The 25,587-nt window shown below is 38.1% G+C and overlaps 1 protein-coding gene across 3 annotated transcripts; it reads right to left on the bottom strand.

Annotated features, from left to right (window-relative positions):
* Window positions 1-227: 227 nt before the first annotated feature.
* Window positions 228-25,387, bottom strand: LOC121190441 (transcriptional regulator ATRX-like). 3 transcript variants are annotated; one of them, XM_041051169.1, is made up of 35 exons: window positions 25,231-25,387; window positions 23,708-23,814; window positions 23,547-23,602; window positions 22,464-22,492; window positions 21,595-21,716; window positions 21,073-21,189; window positions 20,485-20,594; window positions 20,152-20,219; window positions 18,282-20,065; window positions 17,426-17,486; window positions 13,167-13,321; window positions 12,784-12,960; window positions 12,597-12,696; window positions 11,720-11,816; window positions 11,414-11,596; window positions 11,089-11,233; window positions 10,602-10,711; window positions 10,219-10,362; window positions 9,918-10,095; window positions 9,674-9,811; window positions 8,751-8,926; window positions 8,530-8,647; window positions 7,910-8,040; window positions 7,743-7,816; window positions 7,478-7,569; window positions 7,236-7,392; window positions 7,028-7,119; window positions 2,810-2,915; window positions 2,540-2,717; window positions 1,987-2,178; window positions 1,748-1,891; window positions 1,511-1,582; window positions 1,319-1,414; window positions 911-1,039; window positions 228-814 (listed from the first exon to the last, which is right to left on the bottom strand). In XM_041051169.1, the coding sequence occupies exons 1-35, from the start codon at window positions 25,236-25,238 to the stop codon at window positions 722-724; spliced, it is 5,739 nt and encodes a 1,912-aa protein (XP_040907103.1). In that variant the 5' UTR covers window positions 25,239-25,387; the 3' UTR covers window positions 228-721. The 3 variants fall into 3 exon arrangements, with proteins under 3 accessions (XP_040907103.1, XP_040907101.1, XP_040907102.1); XM_041051167.1 differs by having other exon boundaries at window positions 9,918-10,362; XM_041051168.1 differs by having other exon boundaries at window positions 9,918-10,362; window positions 20,485-20,591.
* Between the last annotated feature and the right edge of the window lie 200 nt (window positions 25,388-25,587).

The raw sequence follows: 25,587 nt of genomic DNA, 5'->3' as shown, positions 1-25,587 counted from the left end.
CAACATTGAAGCCGCATTTGCTCAAAAATATATGTATATAATTTAAAACATATTCTTGAGAAGATGATTTTTTTTTTGTGCAAAACACTGAAAAGATATTTCCATCAAATTTGGACCACATTAAAAATATCTTTGCTCTGCAGAGAAAACTGGACATTTGCTAACTGGCCTGATTCTGAGTGGTGGTTCACAAACATGGACAAAAATAACACAGCAAGACCCAAAAATCAGTTTTGTTCATTTATTACAGAATTAAAACCTGATAACAAACATATAAAAGGTTCAAAAGGAAAACATATTAAGCTTAAATATTAAGGCTGAAACCACCACTTATGTTCTGAGCCACACAAAATTATTTTCAGTATGAAGCAGCTGAAGAACTACCCGGTCTTTTCCCAACTCTTGTTAGGTCCATTTGTACAACTTAACTACATATGCTGCGTAAATTAAAGTGCTTAGAGTGTTACAAATCAAAACTCAGTCAGTGCGCCTGAACATTGCTATAATGAGACATTTGAAACTCTAAGGAATAGAGATATGTGTTCTATGACACCTGATGCTTGTTATGTTGCTTCAATGCTTTGGGACATCAGTTCTCTCTTTTCTTACCATATTGGTAAATCATACATTCAGTTCACTGGTACAGCAGTGATGAAATAAGGTCCATGAAATACAAAGGCACCACACTTTCTTTTTCCCACTACAAAATTATTTTATGTGTTCAAGTCTGTCCAGGCTGGTCCACCAAGGCCACAGAAGTCTGCATCACTTGATTTCTTCGACTGTTCAGTATGGCCTGAATGCTGAATGTGAGCTATGGAGGGAATAATGATTGAAACATGAGAAATGGCTGTTTCGTGCACATATGTGCTAAAGAGCACATACATGCTCACATGTAAAAGTGACTTACCGATTGCTGCTGTGCGAGGACGTCTCGATAAAAGGCCTGTCTACGCTCCCTCTCCTTCTCATCCCACAGTCTCCAAATATCAGCCTTGACCTTAATGTGGTCTTTAGGCAGGTCAGGATACTGTTGCCGCTGCAACACAAACAAATCAATGTTTACACACAAGGTCCAAAGAATATTCTGAATCTCAGCTGTAATGTACGATTGGTATTATGAGCCATTTTTTGAACTGCACAGGAAAAAATTCCAATTGTCATGTGCTCATACTATTAAATTATTTGAAACTCAGCTTAGTACGTCGGTTGAGAGTCGACCATGGCTAATGTACTTCCTCAAAACTGCAAATACTCGTATAGGCTGGTAGAGATACTTCCATTTACCACATGACCAAGGGAACTTAAGGTCACTCACCACTTGTGATATGTAGTCCTCAATGGAGTGAGACCTGATCCTCTGCATGGACATGAAGGCCTCTGATACATTTGCTCTGCACTTGTTAAGCAATTCCTGCAAAGACATTTTTATGTAACATGTTGTATAAGACACAAACATCACCAGCAGCAATTCTAAGAAAAGGTTTTAGAAAATTAGATTTATTCATACCAGTAGCTGTTCATTGGTCTTCATATCCAAACTGTCCTGGCTCGAGCTGACTGAGATGCTGGCTGTGCTTGACTGCAAAAAAAAAAAAAAACAAAGACACACATTTACATGCTGTAAGCACATAGAATTAAAATGCAAAACAGTGTTTATAACGTCTGGAGCGTGAAGACAGCACTACATGCTGCTGCTCGTCATAATTTATGCTTGGCTGTGCGTGGCTTTTTTATTTTTTTTTACCTCAGCCTCGTACTCAGCCCAGGCAGCTCTGCGTTCTGCTTCACTGAGCTCCTCCTCTTGTTTATGGTCCAGCAGAGATTCATGCTCATGGTAAGACACTATCTGGTCTTTACAGGTTTGCAATAGCTGCGTCAGGACCTTATCCTGAGAATAAAACACAGAGAAGTCATTCCACACTGCACGTTCGTCATGTAAGCTGCGTGTCATATTTTCATGGTGTGAAAGGACTGTGATGTCACCTTTGGCAAAACAGAGGTGGTTCTCTTGCTTTTCTTCGAGTTTGGGTCATTCAGCAGGTCTGGCTCAAATGTGTAAAGTTCAGTCAGTTCATGAAGGGTGAAGTGCCTCTCAATCTGCTGCTGATCCACCACTCGATAGGACAAAGACTGCTTGGTCACCTGACGATCATAGATCTTCTCCTCCATGGTGCCCTGAAGAAGAGAATAACAGCTATAATAAACAGGAGTGAAAGGTTTATAGCTCCAGTAAAAATACAGCAGCTCCAGAAAATCCATGTCCAACGCCTGCAAAGTTTAGAGTTCATACATTTTCACTCAGTAGTAGAACTGAATTTAAACAGGATCCTTTCAACAGCCATCCGTCCTTCTCAAATCTTTTTCTATTATACACTCTTTAACTTTAATGTAAATAGAGACAAGGATTATCATGGAAATATTCTTATTCACTACATATAACAAAACAAATAATAGCAACATCACTGAAAGCATTTCCTCTGACGTTCATCAAAACAGTCACGTTTCAGGTGACATCAGTGAGAATCAGACAGCTCACCTGAGCCAAGAAGCGGTACACAAACACCTGTTTCAGCTGACCGAAGCGGTACACCCTGTAAATGCTCTGTATGTCATATGAAGGATTCCATGAGGCATCAAAGATGATGACCCTGTTGGCAGCCACCAGGTTGATGCCCAGAGAGCCGGCTCTCGTCGAGATGAGAAACAATCGTCCGCTACAATGAAGATTGATAAAATACAATCAGAAGAGAGACTTTATATATTAGTATAATCAGTATAAAAGATTTAACAGTCAGATAATCTGTACCGCAAGTTGGTAGCATTGTTGAACTCATCTGCCCATTTCTTCCTGAGCATAGCAGTGGTGGAGCCGTCGAGACGATAGTAATCAACATTCTTGATCCAGCTACCTGCTGTTAAATCAAAAATGAAAAAAGACTTTAAGTACCATCAAGTAAGACATGTTCTAAATGTATTCATACCATAGACTGTATAAAACATGGATGTAGCACCTGTGACGTCACCCATTGGTTTCAGGTTTTTTTGTGACCAAACCATGGGCATTTGAGCTGCGCCATCTTGGATGTTCGTGGGAGTGTACTTTCCATATTTAGCGAAGAGGCGGTTACTCGACAGGTCAGCCGGCCATACTATGACCTTTTTTAACATATTTTGAAGTAATACGAAAGTATGACTTTTTTTGGCTTATTTTGAAGCCTTACTATATTATGACGTTTTTTGGCACATTTTGAGGCCATACTAAAGTATAACTTTTTTTTGGCATATTTTGAAACCTTACTACACTATGACCATTTTGATGATATTTTGCGGTCATACTAAAATATGACTTTTTTGGCCTATTTTGAAGCCTTACTATACTATAACGTTTTTTATGACATTGTGAGGTCTTACTGAAATATGACTTTTTTTGGCATATTTTGACGCCTTACCTCCATATGACGTTTTTTATAACATTTTCAGGTCTTACTAAAATCTGACTTTTTTTGGCATATTTTGACGGATTACTATACTATGACGTTTTTAATGACATTTTGAGGTCTTACTAAAATATGACTTTTTTTGGCATATTTTGACACCTTACGGCCACATGACATTTTTTATGACATTTTGAGGTCTTACTAAAATATGACTTTTTTGGCATATTTTGACGCCTTACGGCCGTATGAAGTTTTTTATGACATTTTGAGGTCTTACTAAAATATGACTTTTTTTGGCATATTTTGACACCTTATGGCCACATGACATTTTTTATGACATTTTGAGGTCTTACTAAAATATGACTTTTTTGGCATATTTTGACACCTTACGGCCACATGACATTTTTTATGACATTTTGAGGTCTTACTGAAATATGACTTTTTTGGCACATTTTGACCCCTTACGGCCGTATGAAGTTTTTTATGACATTTTGAGGTCTTACTAAAATATGACTTTTTTTGGCATATTTTGACGCCTTACCTCCATATGACGTTTTTTATAACATTTTCAGGTCTTACTAAAATCTGACTTTTTTTGGCATATTTTGACGCCTTACCTCCATATGACGTTTTTTATGACATTTTGAGGTCTTACTAAAATATGACTTTTTTGGCATATTTTGACACCTTACGGCCACATGACATTTTTTATGACATTTTGAGGTCTTACTAAAACATGACTTTTGTTGGCATATTTTGAAGCCTTACTATACTATAACGTTTTTTATGACATTTTGAGGTCTTACTAAAATATGACTTTTTTTGGCATATTTTGACACCTTATGGCCACATGACATTTTTTATGACATTTTGAGGTCTTACTAAAATATGACTTTTTTGGCATATTTTGACGCCTTACGGCCGTATGAAGTTTTTTATGACATTTTGAGGTCTTACTGAAATATGACTTTTTTTGGCATATTTTGACGCCTTACCTCCATATGACGTTTTTTATGACATTTTGAGGTCTTACTAAAATATGACTTTTTGGCATATTTTGACACCTTATGGCCACATGACATTTTTTATGACATTTTGTGGTCTTACTAAAATATGACTTTTGTTGGCATATTTTGACACCTTACTATACTATGACGTTTTTTATGACATTTTGAGGTCTTACTAAAATATGACTTTTTTGGCATATTTTGACGGATTACTATACTATGACGTTTTTTATGACATTTTGAGGTCTTACTAAAATATGACTTTTATTGGCATATTTTGACACCTTACTATACTATGACGTTTTTATGACATTTTGAGGTCTTACTAAAATCTGACTTTTTTTGGCATATTTTGACGGATTACTATACTATGACGTTTTTTATGACATTTTGAGGTCTTACTAAAATATGACTTTTATTGGCATATTTTGATACCTTACTATACTATGACATTTTTTATGACATTTTGATGTCTTACTAAAATATGACTTTTTTTGGCATATTTTGACACCTTACGGCCACATGACATTTTTTATGACATTTTGAGGTCTTACTAAAATATGACTTTTTTGGCATATTTTGACGCCTTACGGCCGTATGAAGTTTTTTATGACATTTTGAGGTCTTACTAAAATATGACTTTTTTTGGCATATTTTGACACCTTATGGCCACATGACATTTTTTATGACATTTTGAGGTCTTACTAAAATATGACTTTTTTGGCATATTTTGACACCTTACGGCCACATGACATTTTTTATGACATTTTGAGGTCTTACTGAAATATGACTTTTTTGGCACATTTTGACCCCTTACGGCCGTATGAAGTTTTTTATGACATTTTGAGGTCTTACTAAAATATGACTTTTTTTGGCATATTTTGACGCCTTACCTCCATATGACGTTTTTTATAACATTTTCAGGTCTTACTAAAATCTGACTTTTTTTGGCATATTTTGACGCCTTACCTCCATATGACGTTTTTTATGACATTTTGAGGTCTTACTAAAATATGACTTTTTTGGCATATTTTGACACCTTACGGCCACATGACATTTTTTATGACATTTTGAGGTCTTACTAAAACATGACTTTTGTTGGCATATTTTGAAGCCTTACTATACTATAACGTTTTTTATGACATTTTGAGGTCTTACTAAAATATGACTTTTTTTGGCATATTTTGACACCTTATGGCCACATGACATTTTTTATGACATTTTGAGGTCTTACTAAAATATGACTTTTTTGGCATATTTTGACGCCTTACGGCCGTATGAAGTTTTTTATGACATTTTGAGGTCTTACTGAAATATGACTTTTTTTGGCATATTTTGACGCCTTACCTCCATATGACGTTTTTTAGGACATTTTGAGGTCTTACTAAAATATGACTTTTTGGCATATTTTGACACCTTATGGCCACATGACATTTTTTATGACATTTTGTGGTCTTACTAAAATATGACTTTTGTTGGCATATTTTGACACCTTACTATACTATGACGTTTTTTATGACATTTTGAGGTCTTACTAAAATATGACTTTTTTGGCATATTTTGACGGATTACTATACTATGACGTTTTTTATGACATTTTGAGGTCTTACTAAAATATGACTTTTATTGGCATATTTTGACACCTTACTATACTATGACGTTTTTATGACATTTTGAGGTCTTACTAAAATCTGACTTTTTTTGGCATATTTTGACGGATTACTATACTATGACGTTTTTTATGACATTTTGAGGTCTTACTAAAATATGACTTTTATTGGCATATTTTGATACCTTACTATACTATGACATTTTTTATGACATTTTGATGTCTTACTAAAATATGACTTTTTTGGCATATTTTGACACCTTATGGCCACATGACATTTTTTATGACATTTTGAGGTCTTACTAAAATATGACTTTTGTTGGCATATTTTGACACCTTACTATACTATGACGTTTTTTATGACATTTTGAGGTCTTACTAAAATCTGACTTTTTTTGGCATATTTTGACGGATTACTATACTATGACGTTTTTTATGACATTTTGAGGTCTTACTAAAATATGACTTTTTTGGCATATTTTGACACCTTATGGCCACATGACATTTTTTATGACATTTTGAGGTCTTACTAAACTATGACTTTTGTTGGCATACTTTGACGCCTTACTATACTATGACGTTTTTTATGACATTTTGAGGTCTTACTAAAATATGACTTTTTTGGCATATTTTGACACCTTACGGCCACATGACATTTTTTATGACATTTTGAGGTCTTACTAAAATATGACTTTTTTTGGCATATTTTGATACTTTTTATTGACAGAATAATACAAAATCAAATCAGGCTTTATTGTCACTTTGCCGTACATACAACTGCAGCGCAGACAAAATGAGACAGCGTTTCCTGGGATCAGGAGAGTGAAGGTCAACATAGAGAAATAAAATAGTAATAATAATAAAATAGTAATAATAAATACTAAATAAGTACTAAGAGAAATAAAGAAAATAAGCACACTCAAACACACTCAACCCCGTCCATTGTGCAAAAAAAAAAAAAAAAAAAATACCTTTGAATGATGATGGGTCTCTGGCATGGTGAGAAGCCTCAAGGAAATCCTCAATTAAGTCTAATGAGATCAAGGACTGACTGAACACAAGCCTTAAAATGCAAAAAAAATGGATTTTGTTAGACGTGATGACCAGTTGGCATCTTGAAAGACTGCTTGCCGTGTTTGTGTGGGTTTAAACATGCTTCAGGTCAGAAATGAAACCTACACTTTATCGTCCAGGTCCTCTGCCATTCTGAGGATCTCGAACAAGATCACCATCTTCCCTGAGTGCTCCAGGATTTTGGCATCCCCCTCAGTCAACAGATTCTTGTACCAGCCTTCATCTGGACTCTGAGACCTCGAGCTAACGGTCGCTTTCTCTCCTTATACAGAATATAACACAGGACCAATTATATTAGTATGTAAACTACAGGGTTGGAGTATTAGTGACACATGGAGCTTTAATACCTTCCACATCTGCAGCACCTTTGGACACATCACTACCCTCTGTACTGTTGTTGGGGTTGTTCCCTTCTGTTCCTTCATTCTGTCTCAGTCCACTACACAAAAAAAGGATAAATTATAATTAGAAAATAAAGTTGAGAACTGCAGTTTATGTTGAACAGCAGGTACAGAGTCCCACACATGTTGTTTCTTATTCCAAAGTTGATGTATTTTCTGGCACCAGTCTACACAATATCTAATTACTGATTTTGAACATAGTCAGCCTAACCTCTCAGACACAGTGGCTTCCTCATTTCTCAGCTGAGCTGCCGCTTTAGCTTGAGTCTTCTTTTCAAAATATCCCTGTTATAAAAATCCGGTTAAGTCTTAATTAACATTTCAAACACTTAACATATGTCAAAATAATAAGGAATCATCAGCACATGTTGAAGGTACCTTGTTTTCTTTGCTGATGTAGTTGAGCTGGAGGCACCAGGGATGAGTCCAAATTTGGCTGAGCACCTGAAAGTCCTTGAACAGGTTTGCTCCGGTCTTCATCTTTGCTCTGTTAGCCACAGAACCCACACCTGGAAAAACCAAACACGAATCACCTCAGATGGTTGAACCAAATTTTAGTGAGATCAGATTTAAAAAAAAGACATATTTAACAGGATCTGACACCATTTTGGTGATCAGATTTCAGCCTTCAGTGATTCAGTGAGTTGAGTAAAGGTCACACATCTGCCAGGCTTATTTTGACAAAAACTCATCATTACTGACAGAGACAATTATTGACAGCGAGGGTCCACTATATTTTTCTATGAATAAACTATAAAATGTGAAAAAAATTAGTCCATAAGTGACAGTGAAAAACAATTATTTAACACTAGAACACATAACCTAAACTAGAGATCTGGAGAAACAAATAGAAATATCATGACAACAGGCTTGAAGAATAAATGTTTAAATTTCAGTCCCAAATTTGTCACATAATAGACCAGCTAAAAACTTCACAGCCAACTTTAAATGGTGGGAATTTTGTTCCTCACAGCAAAGATGTGAAGACAGATTCTTACCAGTGACATGGTCGAGGTAGTAGCGGTACAACTCATACTGAAGCGGGGAAACCCTCACTGCCAACACGTACTCGTGTTTGGGAGGCAGAAACTGAGTCAGCTCAGAGTAATCTCTTCTCTGGGAAAAAAGATGAACACAGTGTTGTGAAAGCTGAAATCTAAAACCAAACTGTATGTGTACATGTACACATAGTTTTCAATTAAAGTTTTTTTTTTTTTACCTGCACACATCCAGCCAACACTGCATGAAGTACATGTGCTCGCTTCTTCATGATTCGGACGTCTTTTGGCGTGGAGTCAGCGCACTGGCCGTTCTGTATGGGGTTGATGAAGCGGTTTCTGAATTCGCCCAGTGATCCCAGAAGATTCTTCTTAATGAAACTGACCATGCAGTGGTCTGTGGGAACAAAACATGCTGTGTTAATATGAAGAGTTTAATTTCAAAATTAAATATCTGTCAAAATATTACACCTAACTTATTCACTTAGATCTAAAAGTGAAGCACAATTTGTTTTAGTTCTGCAGTTTTGGGTCATCAGTTATATCTGATATTGTTTTTAAATATTTAGAAATATTTAGACTAATGTCAGGTAGCCTATACTGTACGATTATATACACACAATGGAACCTAAAAAAAGGCAATCACTGTCACACTTTATCCACCAGCCTAAAACACTCTCACATAGCACTAAACCAAAAGCACAAAAAAAATTTCAAACCTCTGGCCTCAGTTTACCATTTGTTACGTAGGCTGACATGTTTCAGCAAACAAACCTTTATCTGGGCATCTGCTGACTTGTTTTCCAAAATGCCTCAGCCTAAGAAATGTTTTAGGAGCGCCTGTTTACTGGCGTAGACGTTGTTATGACTTTATCGAATAACCTAATTCACTGAGGAAACTCCCCAGTCTTGCAACTAGAACAAAAACAAACTGTGGAAGTAGAAAACAAAATAATCTGTCAACAGTCCCATTAACAGGCACCGACGGTGCAGTAAAATGGCCGAGGAAATAACAGGGAAGGTAGTGAAATTTAAATGCATGATGGGACTCACTGCACATTACTGCACATCCTGTATATTCTACATCTCTTCAAGCAAAGTGTGACCTCATGTCCTTAAATATGGCACAGTGGTGCAGACTTACACTCAACCAGGCTGTTTTGCAGCGGCGTGCCTGTTAGCACCACTCTTCGTCGGGTCTTGATGGCGTTCATAGCTTTGGAGATATTGGATGCATCATTGCGCAGGATGTGCCCCTCGTCACAAACCACAAAGTCTGGGCCTGGAAATAAAAGACACAGAAAAGAACCGTGTCATTGAACAAAGCAAAGACACGTAATATGGGAAACGTTTCTAATTTATTTCTTCACATTACAATGTTTCTGTACCTGGATCCACCAGTATGTTCTTTAGCTCCTTCTTCCACTCATCATTCTTGATTTTCTTGGCCGCTGACAGGATGCGGTACATCTCATACCCAATTATCAAAACACCCCCGTCTGTGTGCCACCTCTGCAGAGATCTAATTCGTTCGCGAAGATGCTTTATTGTAGCCAGTTCTGTAACCTGTAACATAATTGTGTTTGAACAATAACTGCTCACAGGCGTGTGTTTGTGCACATCATGCGAAGGGTGAGACATAAAGCATCTGAAGCACAAAATGTAACACTTTTTTAATTGCTTTGAAACCTTGACTTTGTCCTCTCCCATGCTGTCTTGCCATTTCTTGAACTCGCTGGCCCAGTTGAGGATCGTATTAAGTGGACACACAACCAGGGCTGTTCTAAATTTCAGGTTTGTTGACAGCAGCACCGTGTGGAGGAACGTTACCACCTATAAGATGACAGACATATAGACAATGAACCACAGACAATAAAGCTCAATTATAGACCAAGAACTAATAAAAAATACAGCAAATTAAGCAAACTGTTGTCCCACCTGTCAGGTACATACAGGTACATACAGTACCTAAAACTGGCAATATCTAAAGTGAATATAAAATGTTTGGTCTATTCCTTTATCTATGATAAATCTACTGGATATGTGCTGGGTGGATATGTGCATGTCTTCACCTGCAGAGTCTTCCCCAGGCCCATGCAGTGTGCCAAGATACAGCCTGATCCTGGGGAAGAGTTGGCCTTCTTCACAGACTCACAACAACTGTTCCAGATAAACTGGACACCTGTTAGAGAATAAAGAGAACATGAAGAGTGATTCTAGTATCAACACGAAACTGTGTGTAACTGTGAAAATACACAGCTAATTAATAGCATCAAATAACAGCATTATTATTACCAACAGCATTATTACTTTTATTATGTGATGAGTCTCAAAAATCAAACAGACTAGTTCACTTAACCACTTCAGTTCACCTTCTCTAACAGTTCTTGGAAATATCTGTGAGTCACACTCATTCAAACACAGAGTTTGAAAAAGCACAATCCAAACATTAACACAGGAACTGTGCTAACAAATGCTGTTGTTGCCATTAACATGACTGTATTGTGCTCAATAGTAAAGCATCGTCCTCCTCAGTCAGAGCAGAGAGTGCAGACTAACCGTCCACCTGGTGAGGCTTCAGTCTCCTCACCAGGTTCTCGTGCACCTGAACGAGAGGCTCCTTTGTCTCCTCATTCTGATCCAAGATCAGCTTGGTGGTGATGGGACACAGCACTTGGGACAGCTCATCCCCTATAACACTTATCTGGAAGACAACACCGGACAATGACAGCGTCCTCTTGATAAACCTCTTAAAACACTTTCTAAAAAGCGCTGACAAGCATGACATGCTTCAAGCCCTGCTGCACAAATCCAAACGTTAAACTACTGTAAATATCCACTGATGAGTTTAATGGTCTGTTTGACCTTTTGTGCATATACATACCACTCTCCAGTCCTCCATCTGATGATCCCGATCAGCCAACCGTTTGCATCTCTCCTCCTCCTCTCGCAGTGCTTCCTGGGTCTCAGCACGGAGATTCATGTCTTCAATGATTTTGCGGATCCTTTTACGTCTTTTGGGCGTGCCTTTATTGTCGATCTCCTCATCTCTACTCTCTTGATCACTCTGCTCAAATGACAGAAAGATCCAACAAGAAATTTGACCATTAGACATTTTATTTATATTATACACACACACACACACACACACACACATATATATATATATATATATATAAGCAGCTGCTACCTTTTCACTGTTGGAGTCAGACAACAAAATGCAGGGCACTTGCTTCTTCTCTTCGTAACTACAGGACGCTTCCTTCGTTTTAGTGGATAATCTGGAGCTAAAAAGAGGAGAATGAGAAATTAAAAAAGAATTTTGTACGTGTACATCGTAAGTGTGAATACTAAAGTACAGAACAGTAACATTATTCAGTATTTCAGAACCAAATATAGCACTTTTTACTCCACTCCACTACATACATTGCATTTTTAACTTGACAGTGTGATACTGAAATACTGTCTGTGCACGTGTTAATTAATTTAAAAGAAAGACCTTGTAACTTTTGAAAGAAGACGTAGCACATTCATTCTCTTACAAATGAAACAGTGAATTTATAAGCACAGTCAGAGGTTTTGCTCCTACAGCCTGATTTTCTCTGATATGACCAACAGCAAACAGGGGCTAATGTCAGCTAATCTGAGTAAATTTAAAATAGACATTACTGAGTCAGTTTGCTGACTGTGTAACCCTGCTCTACTATTTTAGCATTTGTTATTATTCCATAATTGTAGTTATGGAAGTGGCAGTTCAGCAAAAGTTACACAGGCTAAGTTTAAAGTGTACAACACCAGCCACACACTGTATACAGAAATAAGACCAGCAAAATGGAAAAGTTTAGATTGGTTGGTACATTTTACTGCCAATAATTCCATACTCATACTTATAAATGCAGGACTTTTACATTTAATGGGAATATTTTTTCTTTAGCGGCATTGTTACGTTTACTTAAGTGAAGTACTTTCCGCAGTGCATCTGGTAACGGTAGGACAGATTAAAACTAAATTCATTTTACAGGTATAACACAACAGGTATATAATTCTTTTTAAAATTTTTAACGTACCTTTTGAACTGTTCTTCATCCTCCGACTGACTCAGCTCCTCACTCAATCCCAGGTCATCTAGGTCCAACTCTATACACTCATCACCACTTTCACTATCAGCTTGACAGAAATCAAAATAAGACATTAGAGCAACATAGTTATTCCCTGTTCAGCCAGAAGAGTTCTGAACGTTAGAGACGTCCTTACAGCTCAGGTGTTTGCTGCTGGCTCCTTTCTTGCTCTGCTGCTTTCCTGCTTCACCCTCTGCTGTGCCCTTGTCACTTGATGTTCCCTCATCTAAGGTGAGCTTGTGGTGGAGCAGATGGTGCCTGGAGTTGGGCCCATTGGATGTGTTGTCAGATGATTCGGAAGCCAAGTCCTCCCCTGTTAGCAGAGATATAGACTATTATAATGTTCCCGCTTTTGTGAGCCAGAGTGACACCTGACAACTGTGAACCTTTCTAGTCACAACTTTGGTTGTAAATTGTGTTATTGATTAATTGGAATAAAACTGGAAAAGAATCCTGGTGCTTATTAAGGAAGCACAAGAATACAGCTAAAAATGTGCTACTTAAAAAAATAAAACTTACCATTTTCATCTGTTCCGTTATCCTCGTTGCCTTGTTTGACCTCCTTGTCACCCTCCGACTCGGATTCATCCTCCTGTGTTTCCTCATCTGAAGAGATATCATCACCCGAGGAGTAGTTGGCTTTGATTTGGGCCAACAGCATTTTCTTAGCGATTCTTTCAAAAGCAGAGAAGAAGGAAAAGGTACCTGAAGTTCATTTCATGATCAGTAACATTGCCTTCAGCTGGATATCGTTAGACTTTTAAGGCAAAATCACAGTCAAGTAAACTAGTTGACAGTTAAGACTGCATTACTTAATAAAAGCCAGTCTTTTAGCTTTAAGAAGAAATCAATTATAAATCAGATCAATTATCTTCCTTTACTCAATCTTCATTATGTGTCAACACTAAAGTCTTGAACCGATGTGCCAATTTAAAACTCTGCTGGTAAAGTCGCAGACCAATTAAAGTGAACAGCCACACCACTGGAAGACATACATTTAAAAATAATAGTCCGTAAAATAAGATAAAAAAAAATGAGACAGAGACGTTTTTTTTAAGAGTAAGAATTTATTACAGCAAGTAGTCTTCACAATAAAAAAAGACAAGGTTTTAGTTTCTCCTTGTGGAATAAGGAGGAATATTTTCCCTTTTTTTTTATTACAAAGTTTTTGCATTTGAGTCCGACAGACATCTGTCAGTTCTTTTATTGGGTAAATTAAAATTACATTGTTCTGTAGTTCAATCACGGCAGCTCGCAGTTTAAGAGCTACAGGGTTTTTTAACACAAACTAAGAGCTGAATGAAAGGCAGCATATTCCTCTACTACTAGAAGCCAACTAATATTGTCCAAGAATGGGGGAAAAAATGTGGGACATAAAAACAGCAAATTACTAACAAAGTCTGTACATAAATATTTACTCAAATTGAAAAGTTATTTCAACTGGTTTTAACCCCTTTATACCCCAGTGGAGTAGTTACGCACAAAATATTCATGATTAATATTTAGTTTTAATTAAAAAAAAAAAAAAAAAAAAGGGAGTATAAATTTTATGGTTTAATACCATATAGTGTTTTGGCCACTCATTTTTAGATACAACTTGTGGAAACTAAACCTCTTCTACATCTACCTGTCTTCAATGTGCATTTCTCAGCACAGGGCTGACCTGTCATTACACATAATAACCATGAGTCCAACTGGCTTACATGGGGCCTGGGTCTGGCTCAAATAAGTCTACTCTCTGGTCAGTTTCATCACCCCTTTCTCAGCATAAATTGCGTGCACAGGTCTGATCCTGATCCAAAAATGGGTTGTCAATAAAGGCCATTTACGCTGATACTAAATCCAACATCCAATGAGAGTTTATCATAAAAGACACCTGTATCCTCTATGTTACAGTAAAGCAATGCCAGAGGAAAGCAGCAGAAACAGACTATAGCTTTGGATCTCATGTAACATGTTTCAGCTGAGCAAAAAGACGAAACAGAAAAAGCAGAAACACATTGTAGAAAATTAACGTACTGCACCATAGGAATTTGGCAATTTGGTAATAATGCGGTGTGTGGATTTCAAAAGATTAACAGTACCTTTCATGTTTTAGCCCACTCACTACAAACAATGTAATTTTTTTTTTCTGCTGACCATTTTTCTCTGCTATCACTAGAGCTAAAAACGTCTGAAAAAAAAAGTTGGTGCCAGTACAAGTCTACAATATTCCAGATTTAAGTGATTGTTACCTAACAGCACGGCATTCACTGCTGTGCTGTCAGAAAAAAAAAAAAATCTGGAAAAAATTTATGTCATGTCACACTTATGTCATTAAAGGCATTGTGAGGATTTGGACACTGACCTGGAAGCCTTTTTAACTGAAACTATTTTAATCTGCAGGACGTCCAAAAGATTTCAGTCTCTGTAAATTCAAATATAAATATGGTGAAAGTTCACCAGATGAGTCTTAAAAAGCTACAGTATGCTTTAGAAAATGGTCAGCAGTAATGTATACTCTGTGTATAGAAAGTGGGGTAAAACATACAGAAATGTTTCAAACAGTGAGGTCTGTAAATTAGACTAAATTAATGAGACTTCTATGGCACTGGTGACCTGGTGAATACAACAAATAAATCCTGAATTCTAGAGACAATTGTATTTTCTTCAGTTTTACACCTATCCTCTGTAACGTTTTGTACAGGACAAAGTCTCTCTGGGTCACATGACCTCCATTTGCAATGCTGAAAAATCTGTACCAAAACCCTGCGCTGTTGAGCAGCAATGACAAAATTTTATTCACCTCCGTCTTACTGGGGCTTACCGATTTCTCAAAACATCAGCAGAAAAAAAGGTGTGTGCACATGGCGAGTAGCGAAAAAATACGCCTGTGTAATTTGAATGAGCCAACCTTTAAGAGAATTTCTGTGAAGGCACCTCTATCAGAGAAACAAAATGACACCATCTCTGAAATCTACACCTATAAAACTTCTTTTTTTTGGCAGAGGACACAAATCCTGAAACGCTGAAAAGACAACTCAGGCCTCTAATTACTGCTACAGTATATTGCATATATGCAAAAAGTAAATAATCCCAGGCCTCAGCAGCACTTTGACCAGGTGTATCTATATTTTAAATATTACACCATTAAAAGATGCAAACGAGACCTATGGTCAGGGCTGTATACATGTATAAAGGGAACAGTGTTTAGTAAAGTAAATCTTATTGACTCCATTAGTAGATTCCAAGTCAACTAGTTTTTAAATAAGAGAGACTACATACCAGGTGATAGAGTATCATGTTATCCCAAAATTTTTTACTCGTCACGGTGGCCAAGAGCAAATACCAGACCACTGATGATGATGATGATGCCTTAAATATAACATTGCAAAGCACGATTTCACGATCAAATGAGCAATGTCAACTAACACGCACCACCAATCGTATCTACTGCAACTGGCTGCTAGGTCACAAACTTTCAAATGTTTTTGTTTATTGGACTGTGAGAGTAGCCCTATGACAAATCCTGAGATTTACAGATGTTCATAATGCCAAACTAAGACATCAAAGTCTGAAATGATGCACTAACACTGGTATCAAACAACAGGCCCGTTCTTGAAAACGAAGCCCTAAATCACACTCAAGTCTTGTGTGGTAGAAGGATTACTAAATGTATTTGTGGCCAGAACTGACAGAGGCTACAACAAGAAGGAATTTCAACTTTTGTGTCCGAAAGAACTCAAAAGCTGAATAACATAAAAATGCATTTACAGAGCTGTGTACATCGCATCTGAGATTTTAACAAACAATCTTTTTGCCATTTTATCGTAATTAGGGCAAAATTTAACTGTCACACTGTAGCTGTGACCCATGTAGGGTTTACTTTTAGAGCAGAAAATCAAAAAGATGGTTTTCGAGGTGAAGCATAAAGGTTTTATACGTGCTTAAAACTTTGCAAGCCTTGTCTAACAAACCAGGTGTTCACTTCCAGGTGAACACAAAACTTTGCGTACAATTAGTAATAATTTATGGAGAGGGAAAAAAAAGACTTTTATTTTTATTTTATTTTGGTATTTAAATGTAAATGCAAATAATACAGCAGGTATGTTCCAAACTTTACACTTCACCTGTGAATAACAATATTCCATTTACTTAAATAAACAGTGCTGCTCAGTGGAGGACAACTGTTCTTTGTGCATTCTGTAATAACACAGAAAATTACACCAGAGGTTCAAACCTTTCTAAATACGTTAGAATACTGTAACCGCAAATAATAATACAAAACAGTAATACATTAACAGGTGGAGCTGTAAGCCAAAATAAATTTCATTCATTGTTCTGAATTTTGCTCAAACCTCTTCATGGGCAAAGTGGGCCAACTGCAGGCCTTCCCCTTTTAGTATCAACTTAATAAACCAATGAGAGGATACAAGAATGGTAAAAGAAGAAAAAATAAAAATAAAACTTTAAATTAAACTTAATTTAACTTTATCGGCTGCATTTACATATGCACTGGCTGCACACCAATAAAAGCAGACAAGCAGAGTGTGTTGCTTATCATGTCTCACAGCATCACAACATGGGCCCCGTGCTTCACAGTGTGCCTCTAAAATGTGTATTTGATCGCTGGGGTTTTACTGCAGCTACGTTTTGGTCGTGTCTGAATAGACTGCAACTGAGTCTTAATGACATGGGCGTTGCTAGATTTTGTACAGAGGGCAGGGTTTGAAGTTGCAGTCTTTCTTCTACATCTAGGGTGTTTTACAAACTGTACATCTGGGCTTTTTGAACCATACCTATTTTCTGGATCATCATCATCTTCTGCTGCCCACGAGGGCCCAGACTGCTCCTCATCTCCTGCGAGGACAAAAAATGAAAAACGTAAACTGTCTAATTAAGACAGCCGTGTTGTTTAAATATAATCCATCACAACAAGAGAAACTACCTTGTATTTATTACACCATGAAAAGAAATACACAGACTGCTAGGTCACAGAATTGCCTCTGTGCCGCTCATTAAGTACAAGGCACTGACAAATTCCCCCGAGACAGCCTGTGCCTAAGATAGGGGTTCCCTGATGAGCATCACCCATTTTTCTTTTCTTCTCTGAGTCCGTCCATCTGCAACTTTACAGGTTGCTCCAATGTCTGAATAAATCTTGCTAACATGAATCTTCATGTCGTTTCAGACATCAAATCACTTTTTCTTTCTTAAATTAAAAAAAAAATAAAATCTTATTCATTCACAAGTGGAACTAATTATATTAATGATGACTCCCTAAAAGCCAATACTGCATATACAATGCTGGAAAAAAAATTAGTCCCAACCATGTTTAAACCAGCAGTAACTGATTGTTTGGGAGGCAGCACTGAGATATCATCACCTTTTGAGTTGACATTGGCATTCCTTAGGAATAGGGTTTATGTCCACCTGGCACCTGGTAAGCCCAGTGTTCACTCTCTTTTAGCTCTGTTTTTGGTCTCTGCCTACATCTGGGGGAAACATCTGACTCTTCAGCTGCTAAAACACTTCACCATATTCACAACCTAGCCACTAGCTGCATCTGTCTGCTGCATATTAGACATAAAATAGATACAGAACATTGACAAGTTAGCATAGTTCATTGTATATAATAATCAATGTAAGACTCACCTGACGACTGATGGAACGCCGCTGCCCCGAGTAAGGCCACATCTTCGGTGATCGGCTTCATCTTCTGATCACTTGCGTCACTCCCGGAGTCGTCATCGTGTTCATCTTCACTCGATGAGGATGTCGACTCGATTGCGTCCCGACGAGATTTAGTCTTAGACTTCCCTGCTCGTACCCTCCCCCGTTTTCTTGCCACACTTTCCTTCTCTCTTTTGATGAGGTGAGGCTTCCCTATTGACCTCAGCGTATTCAACTGTTGTATTTTCTTCTGTGAGTCTTGATCATCACTAGAGGAATCTGTCCCACTTTCCCTTCGAGCTTTGACTATTCTGTCACTTGAGTCAGACTCGGGAGAGCAGTCCAGCATCTTGCGTTTGCGGCGCATCTTCTCCGGTGAGATCGGGGTGTTCTTTGTGAGCCAGAAGAGGCATTTCTTGGTGACCTTAGTTGACGCTTTTCCACCATCCTCGTCACTCTGGGGTTCATCGGAGCTTTGTGTCATAGCTGCTCGTTCAAGCAGAGCTGGAGGGACTTCATCTGAGTCGGAGTCGTCTCTTGCTCTGCTTAGACTTTGTTCTTCAGTGTTTTTGGCAGGTACTGTGCTGGGGGCTTCCTCAGGGTCAGAGTCACTGTCACTGTCGGCTGCTGAAAGAGACGCTTTGGCCTTGACGTCACTTGGACGACGCAAAGGTGTCGTCTTCACGCGAGGAGACCGTCTATTGCCTTGTTCCTCTTCCAGGTGTACAGATGCACCAGAGTTGTCATTGCTCATCTTGCTTTCATTTTTCGCACACACACCACCTGTCTCCTTTACTTCCGATGCATCTTTTTCCTTTGGCTTTTTATTCTTCGTGTGAATGTCCTCCTCCATCTTTGGGGCATGAGAGGAAAACTCCCGCTCCATAGGTACAGGTGTAAGTTTCACTATTAGTTTTTTAGTCATGTTGACCCCTGCGTAAGGGGGCTTCGGGCAAATCTTTTGTGTCCTCTCTCTGGCTTCATGTGAGTCTGAATCCATGTCCTCCCCAGGGCAGTCAAGTGCACTTCTCCCATCTATGAAGCCCTTGGAGTCAGAATCATCATCTTCCATATGTTCAGCTGCCAGTTTCTGCAAGTCAGTCAAGCTTCTTTCATCAGAGATATCCAGCTCTGTGTCTGCTACAGGTTGCGCATCAACGTCATCACTGAGGAACTTTTCCCAACAGTTAAATACATCCAAGTCACTGAATTCTTCCTTGAGGCTGTCCTCAAGTACGGTAAGTGATTTTCGCAAGCCTTTAATTACTGACAAAAAAGACTTTAGATACAGATGGCGAACACTGGGAGTTTGTTTGTTTGTTGTCACAGCATGAATGAAATTGATAAATGTTCGGTTTAAGCTGTTTGTTGAGTCCACTAAATGTTTGGCCTTTTTGGTCAAGTCCTTGGAAATCTGCAGTTTGTTATAGTTGAACACCACATTACCATCCATTCCAGTGTGATCCCACTTATCCAAAGGAATGTTCTGTGGCAAGTGTGGCAACATGCCATAAAGTCCGGATTTCTCTGGCTCCGCTCGGTTCCTTTTGCGCTGCTGACGCCACAGACGCTCCATGTTCTCGAGGACACCGTCACAGGCCATCACCAGGTCCAAAAGGGGCTCCGGGTTACACACGTAGCAGTACCATTTGCTCTCCAAGATACCAGACAGCTCCTTCCTTCCCAAATTTCTCAGAATACACTTCTTGCAGAAGGCATTACTACAGAAGTCACAACAGATCAAGTTGCCTCCTTCTGCACACCATCTGCATGAGAAAAAATAAATAAGCTGCTAAAAACTTAGTACAAAGTAAGTTAAGGAAAATGAAACATTAAATACAACAACTCCTACCTGCACTGCTCATCCATTCCATCTCCATCCTTACTGATGTCGTCACTTAAGTAGTACTTGTAGCAAGACTGACAAAACATTCAATGGAAGAGTTTGAGACACATTGGACAAAAGGTTTATCAGAAACATGCAAAGGATTTTTATTAACACCACACATGTACTCTAAGTGCTGTAAAAATATTACAAGCTTGTTAAATGCAATGTAAAAGCCTGTTAGTGAAATCTGATCACATATTCGTACCTGCTTAAAGGTCACAGATAACAGTAAAATACATCTCCATAACGCTCTGAAAATGGAGGATTTGTTTCTGACATATCAATAAGCAGACTCACCTTGCAAATAAGTACTTTCAGAACTGGATGCCGGTAGAAGGAATCTCTCTGGAAGTGGTTTACTTGTCGGCCACACGCGGTGCAGCTGACAATTCCTATGTGTTCAACTGCTATAAAAGCACAAAACTGTCATTACCAACAAAACGGTTATAATTATGAATTGATGGGTTTCTTCAAAGGGATGAGCATGCCCTGTTCAACCTCTACTTAAATCCACCTCATTCTTCTGGTAAAATGTCTACGAGGAGCTGGATAGAATAACAAAAAAAACATTTGTAAGGAGTGCAGAATGTGAGTGAAGCCCTTGAAGCAGCTTTATTTCAGAATCAGTGTATCAGTTATCTCTCTAACAACAAGATAATCACCAAGCTGCATTTAGACACAAAGTAAAGTGCATCTTCAGCTCGCTTTGGAGTGTTTTTTCAATCAAGGAAATCAATGGATGAGTGCACCGACAAGTACCTTCTTTTTTGTTTGTTACAAAATTGATCCACGTGACCACTGTTAGGTTTTAACACATCAAAGAACTGGCTGCCTGAGTAATAATGAAGGGACGTGCAACTTTATGACAAACCAGTTGGGACTGACCTCGACGTCTTCTCGAGAACTCCTTCCGCAGTGTGCTCGATTTCCGACTGCGGAACTCAGGACCCCTGAAGTCATCTCTTGCATTATCAACAGGTTCGGGCCTGACCAATACAGTGCCTGTGCAAACGAAACATACTAACATTAAATCAGAAATATTCCATCATTTTTAAATATGTTATTATGACCTAAAGCTGGAGACAGTCCTAAACTCTTTTGACACTCTACAGATAGTAAAAGTCAAAGCACCAGATTTATAATGAATGAATTGTGTCTACCCTTTTTTAGTCTTGCAGTTAGAGAGCAAAGCAAACAGGTGCTAAAGAACTAAGCAAAGACAATTAACAACACACTTGGCAACAGGAAGACAACAGGTTCTTTTTTTATGCAACACTGTACCGAAACACAATGGACACCAACTGACAACTCACATTAAGTGCACCTCAATTTGTGCTGTAAAGGTTATGAGCCAGTGTAAATCATCCTATTCATTATGTGGTAGCGGTGGGAAACTTTCAGACCTACCTTTGGGCAGTCTAGTGATATCAGGGTGACCATTTGCGTTGACGGGTAAATCCACGTCCTCACTTGCATTTGAGTCCCCAGATTCATCCAGACCAGAGTGCTTTGTGACAACAGAGGGTTTTCTGTAATATCAGTGAAACAGAAAAAAAAACATAAGTCAGGGATTTCACATAACATTTCCCACAGGCTGGCAGTTTAACTGAAAGAGGAGACGGGGTTTACCAATTGTTAAGATCATTTCTGAATGTTGTGATTACTTACTACTTTTTTTAACTACTTTATATTTTACCATTTACAGAGAACTTCAGCTGCGTGAGTTTATGAAGAGCAGGTTTCCCAGGCTCTTAATCTTGTTCTCTCCTGGGAGAGATGCAACAGTGTCCTGTCTTATCTCAGATTAGCTGTGTTCAAGGACAGAGTGTAGAAAATGCCAATGTGTTAGTATGTCTGTGTGTGTCTGTGTGTGTGTGTGTGAGTTAAATGGGACAGCTAGCTTGTTTGCTGGCTATAAATAATCTTCAACACAGATGTACCAGTGATGATTCAATGCTACAGACAAGATCATATTTTGTGGTATTGTATATTGTGGCTTCTTTCCTCCTATTGTGCAATAATAATACTAACAATAAAGCCAAAGGAATCAGCACTCGTGTATTGTTTCTTCTATTTAACAACAGCCTTTAACAGAAAATTTCACAGGTTTTTTTAAAACTTAGAACATAAACTTAATAGAAGCTAACCCCATTTGAAAAAATCATTTAATCTGATTATCAAGACTTTCATTTGAAGCTTGTTCTAGTTTTGTGTCAGCACAGACACGCTGCCAATCAGTGAGAACTGTGTGCATCCTAAGTCCAAAGATGACTCACCTCCTTGAGTACTTGGTATCCACTCCTGCCTGTGAAGTAAGACAGTTTGTTAGTTTAGCTGTTCTGGTAGGATCAGTGGCACTTTTGGTGCTGAATCTATCATGTTATATCCTGATGGGGAATGATCACTCAGCAGCCAGTACTCAATTTGTTACACAAACTATGGCGACTATGAGTCATGTTAGAATGAACAGGAAGTATAGATAACTACGCAGTCGAGGGAGTTAGACTTCAAAGAGCACTACTCATTGAGTAGCTGCGAGAAAGAATGAAATACTGACAAGACTGACAGATTACAAGTTTGCTATATACAACAGTGACATACAGATGGTGATCCTGAAGTAAACATCTGTCTGAATCTTTAAACAGTAGGCTGCAGCATCAAAAGACCATGTTGGATTACATTCCTGTAAACTGCAAACATAAAGATGAGGCTACATGTTTTCACTCCTATTGATTTTCATTGTATAAACTGGACTGCTGTGTAGAATACCATGACCAACCTGCACGATGTGTTGAAGAGCATGCTTCAATCAATGTGGTACACAGTGCATACAGTTTGCATAACTGCACTTTGACAACCCATATAATTCAAATTAGATCCTAAAGATGGAAAACATAGCTAGTGCCATTACATGTCTGTAAAAACACCTGATCAGCTGAGATGGACGGCCCTACTGCATACAAGCTGTTGTAGGATGAATCATTCTAATGAGAACCGGCGATTAACCTTTCCTCTTCCTTCCTGAATCCTTCTTACATTATTCATTATTGTCAAAACTCATGCAGGCTCACTTTGATTCAAAAGACAAGTACATTAAAAATAAGCAGAGAAAGAGAAACAACATAAAGTCTATTTCTTTCAAAAAATGTTTCATGTATTAAATTTTAGCCCATCTGACTTTTCTCTTTCCCTTGACTGAAGAAATCAAATGACAATCAAACTGTAAGATACTGTAAAATGAATTGTATTTACAATTCAATTTTAAAATAATTCAACCACAAGAATTGAGAACATTGTTACCACCCATTTACAAATCCTGTTAAGGGATATGACAAAAAACACCAAGCCTATTCAGTTACCTCTGCTGCAGTTTGACCTATTGAGTTTCCCACAGGGCAGCTCCGGTTTGTCAGACCTGTGAACAGAAGATCAGTTAAAACGTTTGTTTTAACATGATGAAACGTTTGAACATGATGAAATTTTTTCTGTCACTCATTAGTAGATTAATCAGAAGCTGTACCATCAACATCCTCTGAGGCTGGCGTGCCATTGCTGTCTTCAACTGTGGAGTGAGCCAAGTATTCGTGCAGCTTGTTGACCAGTACATTCAGCTTGTTGGTAGTGTTGCTAGATACAGTCAAGAAAAAAGTGTGATTATAGTAAACCTGACCAGCTGGTTAATCAACTTGTTGGTTTAAAGCCAGATTTATATATTTTATAAGCATTAGTAACATGATGTTAATATGGAGGAATCAATTGTTTATTATCTGAGAAACCGTTAAACATCAACTCAAATCCTATTCAGTATTTACAACGCAACTTTTACTGTCCAATACAGCACTAGACACCCGTTTACCTTGAAACATGGTAAAGAAAATCCCATGTTTCACCTTTCCAGAAGGACTGATGAATGAAACCTAACAAGACTGTCCCATTTCAAAGGCTGCATGCTTCTGAGGATCCAGTTTCTGATGTTACATGTACATTTACTAATTGTGCAGACGCATTTATCCAGAGCAACTTACAAGTGATGGGCATCAGTAAAGCTTCAGTACAGTAGGAGACCTTGAATTAAGTACTAAGTAATAATATTCAAAAAGACAAATTGTAAGGAGATCAGGTAAAGTGCACAGTAAGTGCACCACTCACTGGTGTACTTAGTGTCTGGCTACCAAATTAAGAAATAACTGTATGGATGAATGATTTAACATTGTTGATGCATGAACTCCTTCATGTAACAGTAATTGTGAGGCCGGGCATGATTTCTATGTAATGCAGCAAAGAATATAAAGTCTTCTGTACTGTCCAGTACTGTTTGGAGTATCAGCTTTACATGGACAGTCCTCCTGGTTACTTAGGCAGTAACCATTGCAGAAATTAAATGGGTTTTCTCTATTCAAGCCTTTTCTACAGCAATGATGGGGCTGATTAAAGAATTTTAATATTGTTTTTTTTCCCTAGGCTCTTGCTTTCTTTCTGCTAAAGGAGATTATCTATCCTCTGTCTGGTGATATGTATTTTGTTAAACTTTGTGGTTTTTGGTGTACCCTGACCAACATACATGTTGTGCACAAATTATTGGAAACACTACACAAAATAACGTAATACAAATTAAATTCAGCACCACAAACTTGAAAAATTACCCAAAAAGTTGGACATTTATAACCTTCATGAAGGTAGGACTTCAGACTCCATTAATTTTAGCTCATTACCTGTACCAAACAGACAGGGGAGTGTGCATGATGAGCCAGGTCAGTTTACGTTCAATTCACCCTAAATAAGCTGCCTTTAATGTAGCAGTAGCTACGGAAAAAACACATTTTTTACATTACTTCTCAACAAACCAGGTTTTGCGAATTCACACAAACGCTGTACAGTCCCGTCAGTAACACTTAATTTAGGTTAGTAGCTAATTACACCAGAACTATCTTTATTTATGGCATCACCGTAGTTAGCTGTTAGCTGCCACAGCTAGCTTGTTGCTAAGCTAGCTCATGGTTACAACCGCTGGTACACGTCCGCATTTCAGTCCACAGTTTTTACCTGAGCATCGCGTCAGACTTGGGGCGAAGCAGGTACAGCTCGTACAAGTCCTTATCGTTTCATGATACCAAAATAATCTGGCAAAAATATGGCGTTCAACCTGCGCTCCGCATCCCTACCTAGGCAAAGCTGTGTAGCGGCAAAAACGATAACCAACGGTCCCTCTCTCTTCTTCCGGTATTTTTTTTTTAAACGCGCCTGACTCACAATGTTAACTTACCGCTCATTGTCGCCACCTGTTGCCCCGGAGTGGGAATCAGCAATTTATTTCTTCTTTCTCCTTCATGAAAACAACTTATAGGTGTCATTATACCCGTGTTTACAGGTTTGATTAGTGTTTATCCCATGCACTAAGAT

Source organism: Toxotes jaculatrix, chromosome 12, assembly GCF_017976425.1.
Source record: "Toxotes jaculatrix isolate fToxJac2 chromosome 12, fToxJac2.pri, whole genome shotgun sequence".
NCBI lineage: Eukaryota > Metazoa > Chordata > Actinopteri > Toxotidae > Toxotes > Toxotes jaculatrix.
This window is presented reverse-complemented; position numbering and strand designations above follow the sequence as displayed.

Excerpts from the sequence above, each read along its gene's own strand:
- LOC121190441 (XM_041051167.1), bottom strand. Across the intron at positions 12,697-12,783 it reads CAGCAGCAAACACCTGAGCT|CTGATAGTGAAAGTGGTGAT; the intron begins GTAAGGACGTCT and ends ATTTCTGTCAAG. Across the intron at positions 2,179-2,539 it reads TGTACCGCTTCTTGGCTCAG|GGCACCATGGAGGAGAAGAT; the intron begins GTGAGCTGTCTG and ends TCTCTTCTTCAG.